General features: G+C 34.8%; 1 protein-coding gene across 1 annotated transcript in view; it reads left to right on the forward strand.

The window, feature by feature from the left end:
* The window catches only part of COG5 (component of oligomeric golgi complex 5), a 282131-nt gene that overhangs the window by 21740 nt on the left and 236070 nt on the right, over positions 1–24321 (forward strand). The window contains exon 6 of the mRNA XM_047694095.1: positions 19673–19793. Within this exon, the coding sequence (XP_047550051.1) occupies positions 19673–19793 (121 nt within the window). The remainder of the gene's footprint in view (positions 1–19672; positions 19794–24321) is intronic.

Consider the following 24321-nt stretch of genomic DNA (forward strand, 5'->3'; position numbering starts at 1 on the left):
CTGTAGGTTTTTTTTTTTTTTTAAGATTTTATTTATTTATTTGATAGCGATCACAAGTAGGCAGAGAGGCAGGCAGAAAGAGGAGGAAGCAGGCTCCCCGATGAGCAGAGAGCCTGATGCGGGGCTCGATCCTAGGACCCTGGGATCATGACTTGAGCTGTAGGCAGAGGCTTTAACCCACTGAGCCATCCAGGTGCCCCTGTCCTGTAGGTTTTTTTTAAATTAAGTTTTCTTTTCATATTCTTAGTAGGCATAGTATGACTTAATGCTGATATTGTAGATATCAGACAATGTAGATAAGAAGAATGTAGATAAGACAATGAGGGATTGATAACTAAGCAGCTCTGATTTTCTTAGTAAGCCATTGGAACATCTACTATGAGAGCTGTTGTGTTATTGTAGGGAATACAAAGATGCGTAAGATAGTACTTGTTTTCAAAAAGTTTATGTCATGGTTAAAGGAAGTATGATAACTGCACAAAATGACCTAATAAAATACTGATTACATAATTGTGAAAATAATAAGTATTCACAGAAGGGAGAAATTATATGCAATTGGATTGTTTTATGAAGTGTTTCATGCTTAAGAAAGGAGAGAAGCTTAAAGAAGTAGGCTGTTGACAGCTTTGAAATAAATCTTTAAGAATGAATGCAATTGATAAGGGTTTTAAAGGATAGGTAGAATTTGGGTAGGCTAAGATGAGAGTAAGGTATTATAGACAGAAGGAAGAATATGACAAAGGCATGAGGTGGAGGCTTGCAGGGCATATCCAGAGAATGGCAATAAAAGTGTGCATTAAAAGGATTAATTCAAGCCATTTCCCCTTGTCCTTCTTACTTATTACATGTATCTGTCAGCTTCCTTCTTCACTAAAGACAAACCAGGCTCCGTTATCTTTACAGTGAAAGTCTTTACATTACAGTTTCTGGCTTTAGTACCCATACTAATCCACCTATCATTCTGTCCTCACTCTTCTTTGACTTTCTTAACTCCAGTTATGATCTTCATCTGAACTCTACCTGAGCCATCTACTCCTATGACCACACATTAACCTCTGAAACCCTAAACCCTTATGGTCCATTTTCTTTTTTATACCTCCCCTGATTTTTCCAACTTTCTCAGTACCTTCCCTCAGACCTGTTTTTTTTTTTTTAATAGCTTTATTGAGCTATAATTCAACTAAGTGTACAACTAAATTTTCTCAATTTCCTGCCTCCTCTAACTCTCCAAATTTGGTCTGTAACTGTACATTTCTTTGTCTTTCCCAATATTGCTTCTTTATATCTTATTCAAGCTTTTTATTAAGCTATATATAAATTATAGTTACTTTTTTGTTTGAATTTATATCTTTAACTTTTGTAAGTTAGAACTGTCTAGAAAAAATGTTTTTATATTCATTTATATCATATTTGCTATCTTTAGAATTAACATTACCATCTTTTGATTCTTTTTGTGTTTTTTCTTGCAGTACTGTGACTTTTCAGTTGCTAAAAGACCTTGAAAAGTTAGATACAAGCACACAATCTATTAAGAACCTAATAGAAAAGAAGTGTTTAATGCTTCTATGAGTTGGAGGGTTTTGGTTTGGTCTATAACACAGGTTTTATGTTACACATTGCACTTATATCTTTTACTTCAATGTGAATTTTTTTTTAAAGATTTATTTATTTATTTGACAGACAGGAATCACAAGGAGGCAGAGAGGCAAGCAGAGAGAGAGGAGGAAGCAGGCTCCCCGCTGAGTAGAGAGCCCGATGCGGGGCTCGATCTCAGGACCCTGGGATCATGACCCGAGCCGAAGGCAGAGGCTTTAAACCACTGAGCCACCCAGGCGCCCCGTGAATATTTTTGATAGAATTTTTAGTATCTGGGGAGCATTCCTGAATGGAGAATACACATTACCTATATTTTATTTAATTTATTTTTTAAGATTTTAAGTGATCTCTGCACCCAAAGTGGGACTTCAACTTAGAACCCTGAGATCAGGAGTCACGTGCTCTGCTGACTGAGCCAGCCAGATATCCCTCATCACTTGTATTTTAGAAATTTCTAGTTTGTCTGTTAGATTTATTAAACAGTAATTCATTAACATTAAGTAATCATTACCTCTTTAAATGTTTATAGACTCTTTATGCAAGTAATGTCAAAACTTAGAAGAAATTCTATTGCCCCAGACATTTAAAAACTGGTTACAAACTTACTTAACCAAATTCTTTTAAACATTGAAACAAAATAATAAATTTGATAGATTTTCTTTCTCTAAAATTATTTTTTTATTTAAATTTTAGTTAACATATGATTCAGTATTAGTTTCTGTAGTAGAATTCAGTGATTCATCATTGCATAAAACACCCAGTGCTCATTATAAGTGCCCTCCTTAATACCCATCACCAAACTAGCTCATCCCCCACCCATCTCCCTCCATCAACCCTCTGTTTTCTATTGTTAAGAGTCTCTTATGGCTTGTTTCCCTCTCTTCTTTTTTTCTTTCTCCCCTTTCCATATGTTCATCTGTTTCCTTTCCTAAATTCCACATTTGAGTGAAAGCATATGGATTTGTCTTTCTCTGACTGACTTATTTCACTTACATAATACAGTCTAGCTCCATCCATGTCATTGCAAAAGATAAGAATTTATTCTTTTTGATGGCTGAGTAATATTGCATTGTGTATGTTTGTGTGTGTGTGTATACACACATACCCCAGGTCTTCTTTATGATGGACATTTGGGCTTTGTCCATAGTTTGGCTATTGTTGATAATGCTGTTATAAATATTGGGGTGCATGTATCCCTTTGAACCTGTATTTTTGTATCCTTTGGTTAAATACCTAGTAGTACAATTGCTGGATCATAGAGAAGTTCTATTCTTAACATTTTAAGGAATCTCCCTACTGTTCTCCACCGTGGCTGTACCAGTTTGCATTCACCAACAGTGCAAGAGGGTTCCTCTTTCTTTGCCTTCTTGCCAATACCTGTTATTTCTTGTGGTGTTGATTTTAACCATCCTGACAGGATGAAGAAGAAATGAAATACTGATATACCTGTATTAGCACTTATTAAATCAATGAAGTATTATACTGTTCTGCTTGTCTTCTTGTGACCATCTTTGTCTACTTCAGATTATTCTTTTGTCTTTTGAATATCAATTTGTACTTACAGTCTTTCGTAGACTCAATATCTTCCAATTAATGTTACGTTTTATTTTTAGTTTTTTTATTAAAGATTTATTTATTAAAGATTTTATTTATTTATTTGACAGAGATGGGGAGAGAGAGAGAGCATAAGCAGGGGGAGCAGCAGGAAGAGCGAGAAGCAAGGCCCCTGCAGAGCAGGGAGTCTGATGCAAGGCTCAGTTCCATGACCCTGGGATCATGACCTGAGCTGAAAGCAGATGCTTAACCGACTGAGCCACCCAGGCATTCCTGTTTATTTTATTTTAGAGAGAACACGCCCATGAGTGGGGGAAGGGATGGAGGGAGGAGATGGAATCCTCAAGCACACTCCTGCCCAGTGTGGAACTTGATCCCAGCATCCTGAGATCATGACCTAAGCTGAAATTGAGAGTTGGACGCTTAAACTGCTGAGCCATCCAGGTGCCCCATCTTCCAGTTAGTTTTAGTTACTGTATTCTTTTTTTTTTAAGGTTTTATTTATTTATTTGATACAGAGATCACAAGTAGGTAGAGAGAGAGGGGGAAGCAGGCTCCCTGCTGAGCAGAGAGCCCGATACGGGGCTCAATCCCAGGACTCTGAGAACAAGGCAGAGGCCTAACCCACTAGGCTAACTAGGTGCCCCTAGTTACTGTACTCCTATTGATGCTCAAGCTATCAGTATAATCATTTGGAATCCTTTCAAACTGACTTTGTTTTTTCAAGGAGCCATTGCCATTTTTGAAAGTGTCTTTGTTCTCTGTGGGTAGTGGAAAGTTCTAGACCCATTCTGATGCTTTCTGCTGGAAGAAATAGGATTAACTGCTAGACATCCTGATTTCTTTTAGTGAATAATAATACTGTACACCAAAATTTGAATGTAGGAGAATTGACTAGAATTGATGCTGTGAGCAACTTTTTGTGATGGCCATAGCAGAAGTTATTTTTTTTTTTGTGCTCAGTCACATTGATTTTTTTTTTTTTAACATTGAAGAGTTTACCATGTTAATCATTTTTAAGTACACTGCTAAGTACATGAACATTGTTGTGTGACAGATCTCCAGAACTTATCGTCTTCTAAAACTGAAACTCTGAATGCCTTAAATATGAATTTTTCTTTCTCACTCCTGTCTTCCCTTTTAGAGCCTACCTTTCTACTTTCTGTTTCTATGATTTTGACCAGTTTAGCTGTTTATAGGAGCAGAACAAAGAGTATTTGTCCTTTTAGCTTATATCATTTAATATAATATCCTTGAGGTTCATCTGTGTTTTAGCACATGACAGCATTTCCTTCTTCTTTAAGACTGTATAGTATGTATGTATGTATGTATGTGTAGGCCACATTTTCTTTATTCATTAATCCATTGATGGACATTAGGGTTGCTTCTGCCTCTTGGCTGTTATGAAGAATGAGGCAGTGAACATGCAAGTATCTCTTGAGATCCATTCTGCTTTGAATTGCTTTGGAGAGATACTCTGACTATATGGTAATTCTATTTGTAATTTCTTGTGGATCCTCCATCCTGTTTCCAGTAGTGGCTGCACAGTTTGTGTCCCCATCAGTAGGGCCCGAGTTCTCCAGCTTTTCTGCATCTTCATCAACACTTGGTATTTTCTGTTCTTTGGGTACTGGCCCGCTAATGGGTGTGAGGAGGTATCTCACAGTGGTTTGGACTTGTATTTCTGCTACGATGAATGATATGGAGCATCTTTTCATATATTTGTTGGCCTAGGTATATCCTAGGAATGGGTTTGCTAAGATTATTGAATTTCTGATCTTTGGCTTTATTATGTAATGCCAAATTATTTTCCCTAAGAGGTATGTCATGCGTACCAGCAGTATATGAGTTGGCATTAGTTTGTATCATTGCCAACATTTGGGGTTGTCAGACTTCTTGTTTTTTTGCCAGTATTTTGGGTGTGCGATGGTTTCAATTTTGTTTTTCAGTGTCCTAATTACTGAAGATACTGAATACCTGAGATAAGTCCTCTATCGTGAGTTTCAAATATCCCTTTGTGCTTGTTTTTTCTCTTTCTTTATAATATCTAGATGGACAGAAGTGAAATTTGCCATTTTTTCTGTTAGGGTTGGTGTTTTGTTTTTTGTTTTTTTGTCTTGTTTAAGAGAACTTTCTCTACCCTGAGCTCATGAAGATATTCTGTATTGTCCTATGTCATATGTTTTGGTCTGTAATATACCTGAAATATTTCTAAGTTTACTGACCTATTTTTGTTAAGGGTCTTATATGCTGTTACTTCCATCCTGTATGTTTTTGATTTTTACATAATGCATTTTTCATCCCTAATATTTTATCTTTTTGTGTCTTTCCTTTCTATAATATACTTCTTGAACACATAGAATATATTTATAATGGATATCTTAGTATTCCAGTCTTCATTATTTCTAGGTCTGTTTTGTGGATTGACCTTTCTTCTTGTTACGGGCTTTATGTTTTTACTTACTCATATGCCTGTAAATGAGGACTGGTTTTAATTCTTTGTTCGTGCAGGTCCAGAGCAGACTTTGGTTTAGGGCTAATTTATAGTTTAGTCCTAAATGTTTATTGCTAGGTCTTTATACTGTGAGCTTTGTGATTTGTTTCAGTAATTCTTTCCCTGCATTTTCTCTTACACATGTACAGATTGGTTACTTTCTGTCCAGTTCTGTGTCCATAAACTAGCTTTTTTTGGTTGTTCTGAAGTCTGATCTCTCTTTCCTCACTGTGGAGAGACTGTCATGTTCTATTTCCCTCCCCTTTCCCTTTGCTGGCACCTGGAAATAGTCTCCTAGCAGTATACTAGGATAGTTAAGTTCATTTTCTTGCTTTTCTTTTTTTAAAGATTTTATTTTTAAGTAATCTCAACACCCAACATGGGACTCTCACCCACAACCCTAAGCTCAAGAGTTGCATGCTGCACTGACTGAGCTAGTCAGGTGCTCCAAGTTCATTTTCTTCCTTTTCTTTCTTCCAGGGATCACAGTCCTGTGCTATCTGTTGTTGAGTGTCTGAAAATGATTTCATGTACTTTGTGCAGTTTTCTAGTTGTTTAAGATGGGAGTGTATTTATGCACCACACCCAGTGCTCCATGCAATGAATTCTGGAATACTGAAAAGAAATAAAATAAAATAAAATGAAGGGGAAAAAAAGAGTTTAATCTCAAAAAAAAAAAAAAGAAGAAGAAGATGGGAGTGTAAATCCAGCCTATCATTCCGTCATGTTAGAAGTAAAATTTGCTCTCAGTTTTAAAAATGGAGTTGTAAGTCACATGCTACAAAATTCACCACTTTAAAGTGTATTTTAAGTATAAAGTGAGTGGTTTTTACTATTTTCACAAGGTTGCGCAACTGGCACATCTAATGTCAAAACATTTTCATTACCCCAAAAAGAAACTTTATGCCCACTAGTAGTTACTCCCCTTTACCCATTCCCCTCTCTAATCTGCTGTTTGTTCCGGTGGCATTGCCTATCCTGGACATTTCAAATAAATGGATCATACATTATGTGGTATTTTTTTTTTCTGGCTTCTTTCACTTGGCATAATGCTTTCAAGGTTCATCCTTGTAGTATGTTTCAATACTTCATTTCTTTTTAAGAATAAATAATATTGTATGGATATACCACATTTTTGTTTATCCATCCAGTTTGTTTTCCCATCACTTGATGGACATTTGGGTTATTTCTACTTTCTATGATGAGTAGGAACTGTTATGAACATTTTTGTCTAAGTTTTTGTGTGGACGTATTGTTTTCAATTATCTTGGGTGTTTACTGGAGGATACGCAAGGTTGTATGCTACTTGTTTATTATTTTGATGTATCAAATTAATATGCATACAACCTTAAACTTAGACAGTGTTATATGTTAATTATTTATCAATCTCTGGAAAAAAGAAACTTTGGGGAATGCCAGACTGTTTTCCAAAGCAGCTGTACCATTTTCCATTCCTATCAGCAATGTATGAAAGTTAGTTTCTTTATTTCTTATAACACCTCTCTTCTTTTTAGTATAGCCTTCTTTTTTTGTTTTAAAGATTTTATTTATTTATTTGACAGAGATCACAAGTAGGCAGAGAGGCAAGCAGAGAGAGAGGAAGGGAAGCAGGCTCCCCGCTGAGCAGAGAGCCCGATGCAGGGCTCAATCCCAGGACCCTGAGATCATGACCTGAGTCAAAGGCAGAGGCTTTGACCCGCTGAGCCTCCCAGGTGCCCCTTAATATAGCCTTCTTATTGGCTAAGAAGTAGTACCTCTGGGTTGTTTTATTTTCTTTTTAATTTTTAAAATTTATTTTTTAAAGATTTTATTCATTTGAGAGAGAGAAAGAAAGAGCATGAGCAGGTGGGGGGCGGGGGGAGAAGCAGAAAGAGAAGGTGAAGCAGACTTCCCGCTAAGCAGGGAGCCCAGTGCAGGGCTCAATCCCAGGACCCTGGGATCATGACCTGAGTTGAAGGCAGAGTCTTAACCAACTGAGCCACCCGGGCACCCCTTTCATGGTTGTTTTAATTTGAATTTCTGTAATGACTAAAGATTTGAGCATGTTTTATTGTACCTATTGGCCATTTTAAAAAATCTTTTTTTTTTTTTTTTACGGTGTTACTAGTTTCAGGTGTACAATACAGTGATTCAACAATTCCGTGTTATCACTAGGTACTCATCAAAATAAGTATACTCCTTAATTCCCATCATCTGTCTAACCCACCCTCCACTTTACCTCCCCTCTGGTAACCATCATTGCTGGTGGGAATGCAAACTGGTGCTGCCACTGTGGAAAACAGTATGTACGTTCCTCATGAAGTTAAAAGTAGAATTAACCCTATTGTCCAGCAGTCGCATTACTGGGTATTAACCCAAAGAATACAAAAACACTAATTCAGAGGGATACCTGCACCCCTATATTTATAGCAGCATTATTTACAATAGCCAGGATATGGGAGCAACCCAAGTGTCTGTCAATCGATGAATGGGCAAAGAAGATGTGGTATATATAACTCAATGGAATGTTATTCAGCCACAAAAAGAATGAGCTCTTACCATTTGCAACAACATAGATGGATCTAGAAGATATGATGCTAAGTGAAGTTAATCAGAGAAAAACAAATAGCATATGATTTCATTCATATGTGGAATTCCAGAAACAAAACAAAAGAGCAAAGGGAAAAGGAGAGCCAAACCAAGAAATAGACTGTTAATTATAGTGTCTATTAGCCGTTTGTATATCTTCTCTTATTCAGATTTTTGCTCATTTTTAAAAGTTGGTTTTTGACCTATTTCCTTCCTTCCTTCCTTTATTGTTTATTATTTTCTGCACTTGGAATATATCATTCCATTATGTTCTTCTGCCTTCTGTTTTAGTTGTTGAAAAGCTTTGATTCTGACCTGGATTTTTTTTAAGGTAATCTGTAGTTTTCTTCTGGCTTCTTTTAGGATTTTCTCTTCTTTTTGATTCCCTTCAGTTTCAGAATGTGGTTCCTTTTTATTCATCTCAAGTATAATTAGTTTTTCTTTTTCCATCTGCGAGTTTATCTCTTTCATCATTTGTAAACCATAATTTCTTCAAATATACATCATTGTCTCTCTCCTTTGTCTTTAGAATCTAATAAATGTATGCTCAACTTTCTTTGTCATCCAAGCCATTTACTCACGTTTCCTTGATCTATGTGGTTTTTTGTCTTTCCTGGACTTTTTCCTGATTGTATTTTCATTTCATTCTTTATTTAGCCAATTACAGCCTGTGATTAAACTAGTCTATTATTATTTTACTAAATTCTGGTAATGTTTATTTTATTTTTAAAAGTTCGATTTTTATTTTCCTGAAATGCTGTATGACCTGTCCTGTTTCTTGTGTTCTGACTTTTACCTCTTTGTATATATTCTGCAGAGGTTTTCTGTTATCTGACTCTGGAAGGTACAGTGTTTGTTGTGTTTGTAGGTATGTTTCTTTTTGTAGTATGTTTGGCCTGTTTTGTCTAATGGAGTTCAATTTCTTTGGGTACCTGATTATCTTTTGCTGTGTGCTGGACATTTTTTTTTTTTGAAAAGTTATTTTTTAGAATATCTGAGTCCTTAAGAGAAGATTGGTTTTGTTTCTGCGTGGCATCAGAAATCACTATCAGTCTAAGAACAACATTAAATTTAATCGGTTTTAACTATCTGCTCCATTTGGCCTCTGATCTTGGCTGTTACGATGTAGGTTGTAGTTTTCCAAGATTAGCCAGTATTCTCAGATTTCAAGTGGATTTGCTTCTTCTCTCTCTGGATTCTCCTGTACTTCACTTTTAGTTTGGTATTTCTATATGTTTTATCACTTCTTTGATGCTTTTCAGACATTTTTACATGTCCTACAACATTTTTAGTTGTTTTCCGTGGTAAGCTAACAATCTAGTGCCATACTGAAAATAGAAGACTCACATGTCTTATCTTTTTTATAAAACAAATACTTAATACTTAAAAAATATTTAAATCAAATTAAATTCTTAATTTAATTAAATTTAATTTTAATTAAATTAATTTTTAATTTAATTTAATTTATAATAATTTATAAATTATTATTAATTTATAATAATTTATAAATTATTATAAATTTATAATAATTTATAAATTATTATAATATAATTATAATAATATTATTATTATAATATAATTTATAAATTATTATAAATTTATAATAAAATTTTTACTTATTATAAAATAATAAATAAATTTTAACTTATAAAATAATAAAATTTATAATAATTTATAAATTATTTATAATAATTAATTTTTAATTTGTTTTATATTTTTGTGTGTGTGTGGTTTTTTTAAGAAACAATGAAGTTGTTAAGAAACAATGAAGTTACTTGTTCCATAATTTTTTTTTAATTTCTTTTCAGCATGAGAGTATTCATTGTTTTGCACCACACCCAGTGCTGCATACAATACGTGCCCTCCCTAATACCCACCACCTTGTTCCCCCAACCTCCCACCCGCCCCCCCCCCCCGCCTCTTCAAGACCCTCAGGTTGTTTTTTCAGAGTCCATAGTCTCTCATGGTTCACCTCCCCTTTGAATTTCCCTCAACTCCCTTCTCCTCTCCATCTCCCCATGTCCTCCATGTTATTTGTTATGCTCCACAAATAAGTGAAACCATATGATAATTGACTCTCTCTGCTTGACTTATTTCACTCAGCATAATCTCTTCCAGTCCCGTCCATGTTGCTACAAAAGTTGGGTATTCATCCTTTCTGATGGAGGCATAATACTCCATAGTGTATATGGACCACATCTTCCTTATCCATTTGTCCGTTGAAGGGCATCTTGGTTCTTTCCACAGTTTGGTGACCGTGGTCATTGCTGTTATAAACATTGGGGTACAGATGACCCTTCTTTTCACTACATCTGTATCTTTGGGGTAAATACCCAGTAGTGCAATTGCAGGGTCATAGGGAAGGTCTATTTTTAATTAATTAAATTAATTAAATTAAATTAAATATTAAAAAATATTTAAATTAAATTAATTAAAAAATACTTAAAAGTATTCAGTTTCTTAACAAGAAAGAGAATGAAGGGTCAGGTCCTCACTATGGCATGTAAGCCCCTTCATGATATGGCTTCTGCTTGCCTTTATCAACTTTGCCTTTTGCTAGAAATTCTCACATTTTCTTTGCACATTTTCTTTTTTTGTCTAACTCAGAATGTTCTTGTCATTCAACAGACTCTAACTGATCTGTCAATTCTTTTGTGAGGGCCTCTCCTGCCCTTCCTTCTGGCAAAGCAGAATATTTCTTTTTCATTTTTTTGGTTCCTTTAGAGTACTGTAGATACTTCCATTATAGTACTTTCTGCATAGTTTTTACCTTCTTTATGCTCTTATAAGACTGAGGTACTTAAGGGCTGTGATCATATATTGTTAATATTTGAATCTCTAGCCTTAGCATAGCATTATATACCAGATAGTTAAATGTTTAAGAAATGAATAAAATGATCTTTTCCTTAATCTGTGCCCCAGTTTTAATATTCTTTCTAAATATGTAATACATGTTTCTGAACAAAACATACATGGTATACTAAAATTTTTTTTTAATTTTTTAAATTAACATATAATGTATTATTAGCCCCAGGGGTATAGGTCTGTGAATCATCAGGCTTACACACTTCACAGAACTCACCATAGCACATACTTTCCCCAATGTCCATAACCCAACCACCCTTTCCCTACCCTCCCCCTGCCGCAACCCTCAGTTTGTTTTGTGAGATTAAGAGTCTCTTATGTTTTGTCTCCCTCCTGATCCCATCTGGTTTCATTTTTTTCCTTCTAAAAAATTTTTTTTAATGTATTTACACATCCCTCCTATAACAACTTGAGAAATACAGCATGTGAGAAAGAGTGTGGATGTCTTAGTCTTTTTCAGATAGAGAAGAGATACTTTCAGGTTATTTCAGGGATAGCTACTTTAAGAGCATGTGAAGCAGTGAGGATACATGGGAACCTGTCCTAACAGCCAAAGAGGAATTCTGAAACAGTGCGACACGCGTGCACAGTAAGACATTGCTTGGCCTGTAATAGCATACCAACATTCACGCTTCTCTGTGACTCAGGCTCTGTGTGTTTGCATCTCTATCTGCAGCTTTTTCTTTCTGCCACAGTGGGTAAACTCTCATGCTCCTTTTCACTTGCTTATTGTTTCTTCTCACTCTCGCTGCTTTTGTTTCAAGGTTTCTTATGTGCTTCTTAAGTGCTTATTGCCACTTCCCTGCCAGTAACAGTTTTGGGCAGTTCTTATGCAAGACAATGTCATAGGCCACTGGTGACAGACTTGGTACGGTTTCCTTTGACCTAGCACTGTTCCCCAATCTAATGAGTTGTGGCTAAGGCCTCAGGGTCCTCTATGACCTGAAGTTTGGTGAACCATGTGGAAGGACCTGCCCAAGCTACTTTGCTGAGGAGTATGGGTACTACAAGTGCCCAGAACATTGTAAAAGTTCTCTCTTGCGAGTTAATGTCTTACTTTTATGCTGAAATCCACATTAAAACAATACCTCCTCATAGTTAAGTTGGGACTTAGATACTGCTTTTTTAGGATAACATTCTCATTTTGTACTCAAAATCATGGTATTATGTTCAGGGGAATTTTTTTTTCTTATGAAAGAATAAACTAACATGCAAGGATGGTAGATTTATGTTTAATTTTAGATAGCAAATTAAAATTTGATTTTTCAACTAAAATTTTAATTTTATTCACTTCTTTGCTTTCAGCTCCAGATCTTAAGCCTGTCAGAATCATGCATTTCTTTTTTTCCCCTTTGTTCAATATACTCCTCTGACAGTAATTTTAAGAACCTGTTTATTTTTGCCTCTTAGCTAATTATTAGCAATAAGGGAAATTTAATGTTTATGCAGGACTTTATAATGAATGAAAATTTCAAGTATTCTGAATCATTTGACTTTTATAATAATGTTTAGAAGTTGCATATCTCATCATTTTATGGATAAGTAACCCTAGATTCTGAAAGTTATTTGCTTGAGTTCATAAAGCCAGTGTGCAGCAGCATTTTGACTATGAAATGATAATTCTTTCTCTAAGTTTACTATTCTTTGCTTTTGATTCTGTGGAATATATACAAAAGGTAGACCATATAAATCTGTTTCCTAGAAGCTTGTTCTAGGTTTAAAAAAAAAAAAAAGGAGAAACAAGTCCAGTTTTGTAAGTACCCATGAAGTACACTGGTCTAAGATTTCTGAGGCCTGACTGCTATTCCTCATCACTCTAGCTGCATGGTAGTGAAGGAACTTGAGTATCTTCCCCTCCCCTGCTTTATTGAGATATAACTGATGTATAACATTGTATAAGCTTAAAATGTATAACATGATGATTTGATATCTGTATATATTGTGAGATGATTACCACAATAAGGTTAGTTAAGTCATCCTTCACCACACCAAATTACCATTTTTGTGGTGGCGGTGGTGGTGGTATATTTTTTTTACAATGAAAGTTTGGAGTGAATCGGTGAATTCCCTTCCAGCTCTAAAATTTTGTGAAGCGGTGATCTTTTCTTTTATGAATGTTTTTATTTTTTATGGTTACACAAGCATGAGAAGTCAGGATTGTTTGTGTTTAAATAAACACTTTTTACTTTTATTATTGTTATTAAATATTTGTGCTGATTTTCTACACCCTTATTTTAAAGAATATTATACTAGAGGAACAACTAAGTTGAATAACTGTGGCCAAATTATTATAATGGAAGAAAGAGATGAGGGGAAAATAAAGAGAAAGAAATATGCCTATGGACATTTTGGTATGTTTATTTCCAGTATTTAAATTTTTCTTGGATTGACTCCTATGCAGGCTTACTTTAGGAAGGAAATTCATCTTAGAAATGTGCTGCCTTTAAAACTATTTTGAAGTCTAGGGCCCCTTCCAAAGCTTATTATGTTTTAACCATTTTTATGCTGTTCACTTTGTTTAGTCATATCTGTTTTGAACATTGGGGAAACTTTAATGTTCCTGTTTAATCTTTTTATTCTTTGAGCTCCTAATTCATTTAAATGCATGTGGTACAAGAAAGCAAGAAAGAAAGAGCTACGAAGTTTTTGCCTTGAACATAAAATCACTGATTGTTCTTTCAATTAGAAGAAAGTACTTTTACATTTAATTCTTTTTGCTTTTTATCCCCATTTCACTCTCTTTCCAGAAGCCTTTTCTTTCTCCAAGCAGAGGCTTCTGACTTCATCTATATACATGAATACATGAGTTGAATTTAATTATCACCCCAAGAATCATCTATCTGAGCTCATTTTAGTAACATTGTTTGCTTATGAACTGCCTTAGAGTTTTTCAGAAAGAAATTTTGAAGAGCTTATTATCTCTTACAGAGAGTATTTAAATTTTTTTAACTTTAAAATTATATAAGAAAATGAGTTTTTTAACTTCCAGTGTAATAGCTTTGTTGAGATATAATCCCATACCTATTATATAACATTTTTATCTTTTCAAATTATTTTTTTAACTTTTTATCATTTTCCTTTTTTTTAAAGTCCTACACATATATTAGCTTTTTACTGGAAAGTTTTTAATGTAATTTTTTAACTTTGAAATCATATAAGTAAGAAAGTTTGAGAAAATTTTGAATAAGGAAGGAAGGAATCGTCCTTAAAACATTTTCTCTTTTCTATATGTTGATGTTTTATAGGAACGTGGTTTTTACCATATAGTTTAATAGGATCCCTTTCAGTTTTCAGTTAATGTGGTGTTGATTTTATCTATTTTATTATAGATAGAATTGGAATGATGCCTTATTTTGTTAGCTGTATAATTATCCAGCAAACAAGTGAATGTGCCAGGAAGGAAGGAAGGAAGGAAAAAGATAGTAGCAACTTAAAATGCCAGTGTCCCCAAATGCTGTAAAAACAGAGAGCAACTACCTTAGCAAAACCAAAGAACCTGTGTTGTGGAAGTGATCTTGTGCTATTCTGGGCCTTGCCTGCAGGGGGCATCGCCACTTTTGCTCTGCTTTGGGAAAGCCACAGTCTGTGTAAGCAGTCCACCTGCCTTAAGACCACCATGCTGTGAGGAAGCCCAGCTAACCACATGGAGATGATTGGTGCAGAAGCACTGAGGCACCAGATACTGGAGTGAAGCCTTCTGATATTGTCCAGACCAGCTTTCTTGTTAGCCAGGTGCAGCAGAGTGACAACACGTGGGGCATTTGAACCCTGCCAAAATTCCCCATGGAAGTGTGAGACCTAGCAAATCATGTTCAACCACTAAGTTTTGGGTTGTTTTTTTTTTTCCTGCAACAATAGGTAATTGGTAGACTTTCCAAAGTGATGTTCAAGTATAGAGACTGCCATCCACAAACAAGAATGCAGGGATGATTGCTCCTGTGAATCTTTCCTTGGGAATCTGATAGCGCACTCGAGAATGACTAGAAAAACACCAAAGTAAGACTGGTGTTAAGCATAGAGCTGAGATTAAATGAAGGATATAAAGGGAAGTATAATATGTAATGGCTGTATGTTTTGACAAGTAAAACTCAACTCTAAAAGAAATGTATGGAGAGCATGTGCAAAACAATGTTTTAAAAACTATCTTCAGCTGTCATATTTGTGTTTGTAGTGTGGGTTTTGTATTGAGATAATGTTTTCTGTGTGTTGTGCAGCAAAGCAAATGGATAATTTAAAATTTTTCTAATTCTGTTATTTCTCATGTCTGAGCCAGAGGTCTCTGCAGAAGAAATAAAGTACAGTTGTAAGTTAGAATAAGTAAACACCCTGTACTCCTGATTTTTAATTGGAAATATCAGTATGAACTCATGAGGTATTTTAATTTTATCTTGATATATACATCACATATGCATATATTCTTATACATATGTATATGTATAATATGAATCTGAGAATCTTTTATGTATATTATGGAATAAAGCAAATGAATATTTATGTGATAATTTGATTCTGACATTTCCTAGCTATGTCTGCTGAAAAGTCACAGAAATGAGCAAACCTAGTTCCCAGAATGTGTTCTTGAAATGCTCCTGACATCTAAAAGAAACTAGGGCTTCTTTGATAAACCTTTGATTCCAGGTGTGGGGCATGAAATGTATAAAATGATCCTGGAGTATTTTTATACTGTATATCAAGGAGCCTATTAGCCACTATAAGACAAGTCAAGACAAAAGGATTGAGGAGCCAACTTGAAGAGTCTTTGGGTGACCAACAATCCCAGTTTTAGCACTGGAAGTCCCAGGTCGTGGGAGACCTCTTTCTCGGTCATTTGGTACAATTGATCACCCTCAGAGTCTCCCACTGGCCACAAAGGGATAAGGTCAGCATCTGCAAGGATAAGAGCTACAGTTGTGTGGCATCCTTTATTTATTTATTTATTTATTTATTTATTTAAAGATTTTATTTATTTATTTGACAGAGAGAGAGATCACAAGTAGACAGAGAAGCAGGCAGAGAGAGAGAGGGAAGCAGGCTCCCTGCTGAGCAGAGAACCCAATGCGGGACTCAATCCCAGGACCGTGAGATCATGACCTGAGCCGAAGGCAGCGGCTTAACCCACTGAGCCACCCAGGCGCCCGGCATCCTTTATTTATTATGTTTAAGTCTCTGAGCTCATACTGACATCCCAAACAAAACAAAACCCACTAATTGTTCATCTTTTGTAGATATCAGGAAAGCAGTCTTTAATTTTGAAATCTGATGAAGCAAGGGAAGGAATCAAATATTTATTTTTACTTTTCTATATGAACAGTACCACCAGGTAAACAAATAGTAGGTAAGGTAAAGTTTTTTTTTTATGGGGAAATTTTATATGCTAGCAAATAAAGACAAAATGATAGAATTAGAGTAATCTCTGTATTTTAATGGATTTTGACATTGACTATCAGTGACTGCTAATGACACAGAAAGAGAGAAAACCATGCATGTGCTGCACATGCACCGGTACCTGAGGAAAATACCCAAAATATTAAGCCTGAGTCTGGCAAGTCTGTGTATGTCCAACTGCCAACATATAGGAAACATGCAAGACAGAGGAACATGTTCAGCTGTACTGTTGGAATGAACTCCGTGAAACCCAGTCTGTGGGAAAGTGTATAGGACAGATGGTCCAGTATACTTAGCAGATTGCAAAGAAAAAGTAAGAGATGATAAGGGAACCTATATGGATTTAAAAAAAAGGCAAATTTAAACTATAGCAGTTGGGTACATACATTTCAGTAATAAAACCATAAATAAAAGTAAGGAAGTGATTACCACAAAAACCAGAGTAGTGGTGTTTCTTGGTTGGGATGGGAGAGCTAGGATAGGGTACATACATGGAGAGCTTCTGTAGTCACTGACATGGTTCTGTCTTCCGATCTACATGGTGGTTCCAAGTTCAGTTAGCTATAATTTTTGCGTGTGGTTTTCTGTGTTTGTAATATCTGTATCTATTTCTAAGACTATTTTTAAGAGCAGTTTTTGGTTCACAGCGAAAATAAGAGGAAGATGGAGGCGTCTCTTATATCCCCTGTCCCCACCCATGCATGGCCTTCCCCTTAATCACCATCTCCCCCAACCCCTCAGAAGGGTACATGTGTTACACTTGATGAACTTACATCGACACATCACTATCTCCCGAAGTCCATAGTTTACATCAGGGTTACTCTTGGTGTACATTCAGTGGTTTGGGATGAACGTATGGTGACCTGTGTCCATCATTATAGTGTTATACAGAGTATTTTAAAAATCCTTTGTACTCTGCCTATTCATTCCTCTAAACTTTGGCAGCCACTATCTTTTTCCTTTCTTCGTAGTTTTGGCTTTTCCAGAAATGTTAGATACTTGGAACCATACAATATACAACCTTTTCAGATTAACTTCTTTCACTTAGTAACATGCATTTAAGGTTCCTCTATGCCTTTTCCGGGCTTGATATCTCATTTCTTTTTAGTGCTGAATAATGTTTGTATTATATTCGGTTATAAAAGTCTGAAATAAAAATTAAGGAAGGGAAATTGACCAGAGTGGAGGCCACTCTATCAGGAAATGGTGGTAAATGATGCCTTATAGATTATCTAAGACTTTTTGACTGAGCATTTCATTAAATGCTGTTGTGAGAGATTCAACATGATCTGTCAGCAGAGAGCTGCTGAAGTTTATTAAAATGGGGGTTGGAGTGCTGGCAACTGTGTTTCTAGGAAGATAAATCTAGCAGGGTGGATTTCAGGAAGAGATTGGAAAGCTAGCTGGTACACCACATTGTGAGGGTGAAGGTGGTAAAGATTTGGATTAGGTGATGCTTGTAGGACCAGAGATAATGTAACTGTTGTGTTACGCAACAGAAGAATAGTTGATAAGACTTGCTGACAGATTAAGTGTGGTTAAAAATAAAAGCATTAGAAATAAGCTCAAAGATTTCATTTTTGAGGGCATATCCTTTATTGGGTATATACTGGGGAATTCTAGAAGCACAATTCTAGGTGATTAGACTAAAGTAAGATCTGGTATTTCTCCTCATGATGTATTTAGAATCCCAGAGGAATGATTACTAGGGATTCTGCATTCCAAATGGTTCGTTTAAAAACGGTGTCCTGACAAGCAAGAAACTGATAACAGTGACTGTTTTTGGTAAGTGCATATTTGTGACGTAGAGATATGAGGGTGACTTTTTTTTCTTTTGAATCTTGAATTGTGCTTATATTACTTATTCAGAAAATAAATAAAATTTAATTAAAAGATAAAGATGCCCAAATCTTCCAATTCTCAGGGACAGATTCTTAGTTGGCATTTTTTATCATTGTAAGTGCTTTTAGACTATAGTTACTCAGGAAAACATTCAGGGAAGCCTGTTTAGTAACTGGTCGCCTTTGTCTTATATATGTTTGTAAACATTGTATTTTTGAACAAATTTTATGTTTTGTGTCTCTGTATGTTATGTGGGTGCATGTGTGGTTCTGGGTCTGGATGTGTATGTGTGTTTCATTCAGAAAAAAAAGTGTTTATAGATGGTCTTAACTCTTCCTGGTGCTTTTAATTCTTACTGCCTCCAGTTATGATTTTCCTCCTTAGATGGGAGATGTTCTTCTCAACCAGCTTCAGGGCCACAAAGATGGTGGTAATGAGCAGCATAGACTGTCTCTCTTTGTTATCACTCCTGATGCTAAAGGTCACTACATATCTATTATTCCATCAGTCTCCCCTCTTCTGTCTCTCCCTGAGGCAATTGCTCTGGATCCAGCTTCCATAATAGTGTCCTGAAATACATGGGTCTTCATTTTGTGTCTTAGTCTTCTGGCTAGGTAAAGATGCAGTATTAGATCTGGTGATGAAAAGAGAATAGGAAGTGTTAAATGCACACACACACACACACACGTACATATACATACATAGACACACACATACATATAGTAGTTTCTTTTTGTTTTAATAACTGTTTCATAGCTTGTTATCAGTGATAAAAGAACCATTAGGAAAATTCAAGTAGGGGATACTTACTCTTTAAGGACTAGTGAAATCGGGAGAACTTTTAAGTCTGCTCCCCTGTGGACCTAGAAAAGAGAAACCAGAACTAGAAACAATAAGAGGCAATAGGTAGGCAGCACCAACACAGTAGCTGTCAACCTTGCTTGTACATTGGCACCACTGAAGATTTAAAAAAAAAAAAAATACTGATGCTTAGTTCCCACTTCTACAGATTCTGATTTAATTGATCAGGCTATGGCATTGGCTTAGAACTTTTGAACCTACACATTTGAATTTAATATGAAGACTGAGAACCACTGGCCTAGAGAAGAAAACTGGTCTAGGACTGAGGAAAGGAGTACCTAGGTTGCACAGCACCTCAATCCCCAAATTTCTTCTTTTGGGATAGATTGGAGTTTTTTGTTAAATGATGCTTTCCAAGCTTTATGATTTGTTTAGGTTTCTGATGGGTAGAAAACATAAAAAAGACATAAATGAGTAACATCTGGAAAGAATGGACAGATTCACATCAGAATAGTAATAAAACTTCATGATTGATTACACTTATTGAACATTGTGATATTTGCACAGGTTGCCTGTGATTTGCTTCGGAGAATAATTCGCATCTTGTATCTCACTAAGAGACTCCAAGGACAACTGCAAGGGGGAAGTAGAGAGATAACAAAAGCTGCTCAGAGTCTTAATGAACTTGGTAAGTCCTCTTTTGATTAAAAAGCTAATACACTTTTACAGATTTTTCAGTCACTTGATTTGTTGGCTTTTGTTATCGCCAGTAACAAATATTTTTGAATAAATGTATTTAACAATTGCCTGTCTACAACATTGTCACACTTTTCAAAACAGGTGTATAAAATTAGTTGATTTCTTAGAAATGCAGTTTATTTTTTAAATTCTCATGTGATAAGATTGGCTGTTTTTTTCTGGGTATACATGTCTATGAGTTTTAACACAAGCATAGACTCATGTAATTGGTAGCGCAGTCATGATATAGAATAAGTTTCATCACCCCAAAAATTCCCTCCTGCTCTCCCTCTACAGTCTCACCTCCCCACCTAACTTTGGCAACCACTGATTGGTTCTCCATCAGTTTAGTTTTATTTTTTGGAGAACGTCACATAAATGGGATTATGAAGTATGTAACCTTGTGAGACTGCTTTTTGTGTTTAGCATAATGGTTCTGAGATTTATCCAAGTTTTTATTTATACCATTGTTTGTTACTCGGTGTTTGGTGGAATATGGTTGTGTGGTTGTACCACAGTTTATTGATTCAAGGACTGAAGGAAATTTATGTTGTTTCTAGTTTTTGGTCATTATGCATAGAGCTACTGTGAACATTTGGGTACAGGTTTTCATGTGAACTTAATTTTCATTTCTGTAGAAGAAATGTTATTTTTTTAGGTGACAAATCCTATGTTGACATTATGCCTAGAAGATTTATTGAATTCCTTTCTTCATATGTTCATTCTTCTTTCAAGCATTTAGAACAGACTCTTGACATCTAAGGATTTAACACTAATGGTTTTGACTGTTAACAGGCTGCAAGGTCCATGGTGATATAGTTCATATTTCAGGCAAAATTTGAATAGTGTAGAACTAACACCTGCATTTTAATGAGGCTTTGTGGTTTTCTTCTTTTCTTTGGGTACCCAGTAATTTTTCTGAAGTAGATGTGTTTAGTGATTCTGTACCTTTGTAGGTTCAGAGGTCTTTGATGATATCCAATTCAGGTATGAAGCATCTACTTACTCTTGGTGGTGTGCTTTGAAAATAATATCAGAAAGATATGCATTACATGTTTTTGAATTTTTCTATCTTTGATATTTGAATTACATAGTCAGTTTGAAATGTTTATTCCATATTTTTTTCCTAAAGAAATATAGCCTCCTTATAAATGATACTTCAATATCAATTTTTAATGCTCAAATACATTGCTTAGGCACATCATTGGACATATATCTAACTTGTGATTTAGTATGCTTGGAATATATTATGTAAAAAAGTTAATATTTATTTATTTAAATAAAAAAATTAAGTTTTTAAATTCTAGTTAACATACAGTGTTCTATTAGTTTCAGGTATATAATATAGTGATTTAACACTTTCATAGATCACCTGGTGCTCATCACAGCAAGCGCACTCCTTAATCTCTATCACCTATTTAACCCATTCCCCTTCCCACCTCTCCTCTGGTAATCATTAGTTTGTTCTGTACAGTTAAGAGTCTGTTAAAAAGTTCATTTTTAATCAGTGAGTAACGCTTGAGTCTTTTTTTTCACAGTATGTGCTAAATGTAGGAGTGTAAAAATTCTAGTATCAGCTTTTATTTTTTGCTTTATCACATTTCATTTCTTTGCTCCCAAAATAACCTGCAGGATAATAGAATCATTAAAAACAGGCACAAATTATTCCAAGGTTTATTATGTATATTTTTCATCACTGACACTGTTCCATAATAAAAAAATTGCTAGATTCTGATTATGACTGTCATTTTTTTCTAGAAAAAACATACGCTATAATGCAAATGGTGATGTCTTCTTTAAAAAAAAAAAAAAACAGACACAAGTATCAATCATAATGTTCAGAGTTGGTTCAATGTAGAGTATAAATTATCCTTCCAGTGAGGCATTGGCTTTACCCAAAGTTTTTAAAATATTAAATGATGAATAGTTGTTGAGAAAATGTAGTTCATGGTGGAATTATCTCAAGGTGGATTATGTTAACTTAAATTTTTAAAGCTTTTCAGATTATGTACCATTCAAAATTTGCAAAGACATCATCTCTTTGTCATTCACTTCTGTGGTTCTGTCTTAGCCAACTCTGGCATTGATAATAAGGAAAGCCAAGAGGAAGATAAAGTTTCTACTTTGGGGATTAATATTTTAACAAAAGTAATAATTGGGAATCACTGTTACAATTACACATATATACAAAATGATTTTTTATGATTGGGACATCTCTGAAATTATCCGTGTCTTTATCAGTATAGTTCTGATTCTCATTGGAAAGAAGAAAATGATGAAGAGTAGAGTGTTTACACAGGCCCTTGAAATTAACTTAAAATAATCTCTTAAACTTGAAAGGTCTTGAGGGTTGAATTGCAGAGACCTGATGAAATACATTGTCATCTAGAAATTAAATATATTTTGAAAGACTGGAGGGAATGTAGAGTGCTAACAGCTACAAATTTCTCTTTGGGGTGATGAAAATATTCTGGAATTAAATAGTGGTGATTGTTGCACAGCCTCATCAATATACAGAAAAGCTGCTGAACTGTGCACTTAAAATGTCAGATTTTACAGTATTTGAATTATATTAAAAAAAAGTATATAAAAAGTATATTCCGGGTACCTGGTGACAATTATTTTATATTTACATTTATTTTATTTTTTTAAATTGAGATCTAAATGACATGCAAAATAACTACACTTACTGAAAGTGTATAGTTTGGTAAGTTTTGACGTGAAACATCACCAGTATCAAGGTAATGAACATGACTCTCACTCCCAAAAGTTTCCTCATGGCATTTGGCAAGCCTTCCTCAGGCATTTGCTGATCTTTTTGTCACTCTAGATTTAGTTGGCACTCTAGAATATTTTATATAAATGAAATAAAACAGTTCGTATTGGTTTTTGTGGCTTCTTCCAGTCAGTTAATTTGGAAATTTATCCATGTTGTTTTGTGTATCAGTAACTCATTCCTTTCTATTTCTGAGCAGTATTCTAGTAGATATCCCACAGTTGGTTTATCCATTAACCTGTTGATGGATATTTGGGTTGTTTCTAGTTTTTGGCTATAACAAATCAAGCTGCTATGAGCGTTCATATGTAAGTCTTTGTGTGGACATATGCTTTCCTTTCTCTTTGGTAAATACATAGGAGTGGAATGACTAGATCATATGGTAGACGTATGCTTAACTTTTAAAGAAATTGCCAAGGTGTTTTTCAAAGTAGTTGTAAAATTTTACATTCCTACCGGTAGTGTATGAAAATTCTACTTCCTCCACATGCCCACACTTGTAATAGTCAGTCTTGTTAGTTTTAACCATTCTAATAGGTAATATAGTGATACTCTGTTTTAAGTTTACAAAAAATTTAAATTAATAAAGGAGTTTAGCAAGATGTCAGGATACAAGATTAATATACAAAAATTAGTTTTACTTCTATATGCTCTACTGTTAACAAGCAATTGGAAACTGAAATTCAAAAATACCATTTATAATAGCATGAAAAATATGAAATACTTAGGTTGAATTTGACAAAAGATTCCTAAGACATACAGAGAACTAGAAAACTTTGTGAATGGTGAAAAAAGACATAAATTAATAAATCTTGTCTCTGAAAAGGAAGACTTAATATTGTTTGTTAAGATGTCCATTCTCCCTGTGATCTATATGAATTCAGTGTGTTTATAATCTGAATCCCAGCAGGCTTTTATTTAGAAATTGACAGTGATTTGAAAATTCATATAGAAATGCAAAGGATCTAGATAGAGCTTTTTTTTTTTTAATTTTCTGTTAGTCATCATACAGTATATCATTAGGTTTTTATGTAGTTTTCCATGATTCATTGTTTGCATTTAACACCCACTGCTCCATGCAATCCATGCCCTCTTTAATACCCATCACCAGGCTCAGACAAAGGTTTTAAAAGAGAACAGAATTGAAGGATTAACCCCACTTGATTTGAAGACTTACTATAAAAACTGATAGTAAACAAGACAAAAAGATAGACAAACAGATCAATGGAATTGAATAGTGAGTCTAGAAATAGACCCACACTTAAATGAACAACTGATTTTTGACAAATTTAGCAGGGGAAAGGTAGTCTTTTCAACAGATGGTACTGGGTAGCCATATGTGAAACAGTGAACTTATAGTCATACCTCACTTCCTATACAATAAACTAACTGAAATTGGATCCTAGCTCTAAATGTAAAACCTAAGTTATAGCATATCTAGAAGAAAATACAAGAGAACATTTCTGTGATTTTTGATTTAGAAAATGATTTCATAGATATAACACTCAAAACACAGTTCACATGCAGAAAAACTGACAAATTAGATTTTATCAAAATTTAAAACTTCTGTTGAGTGATTCTATTAGAAGAATGAAAAGGCAAGCCATCAACAAGAAGAAAATACATGCAAAGTATATGTTTGCTAAAGGACTAGTGTCCAGAATATATAGAACACTCTACAAACTTGGTAAGAACACAAACA

The sequence above is a fragment of the Lutra lutra genome, chromosome 11 (assembly GCF_902655055.1).
Source record: "Lutra lutra chromosome 11, mLutLut1.2, whole genome shotgun sequence".
Classification (NCBI taxonomy): domain Eukaryota; kingdom Metazoa; phylum Chordata; class Mammalia; order Carnivora; family Mustelidae; genus Lutra; species Lutra lutra.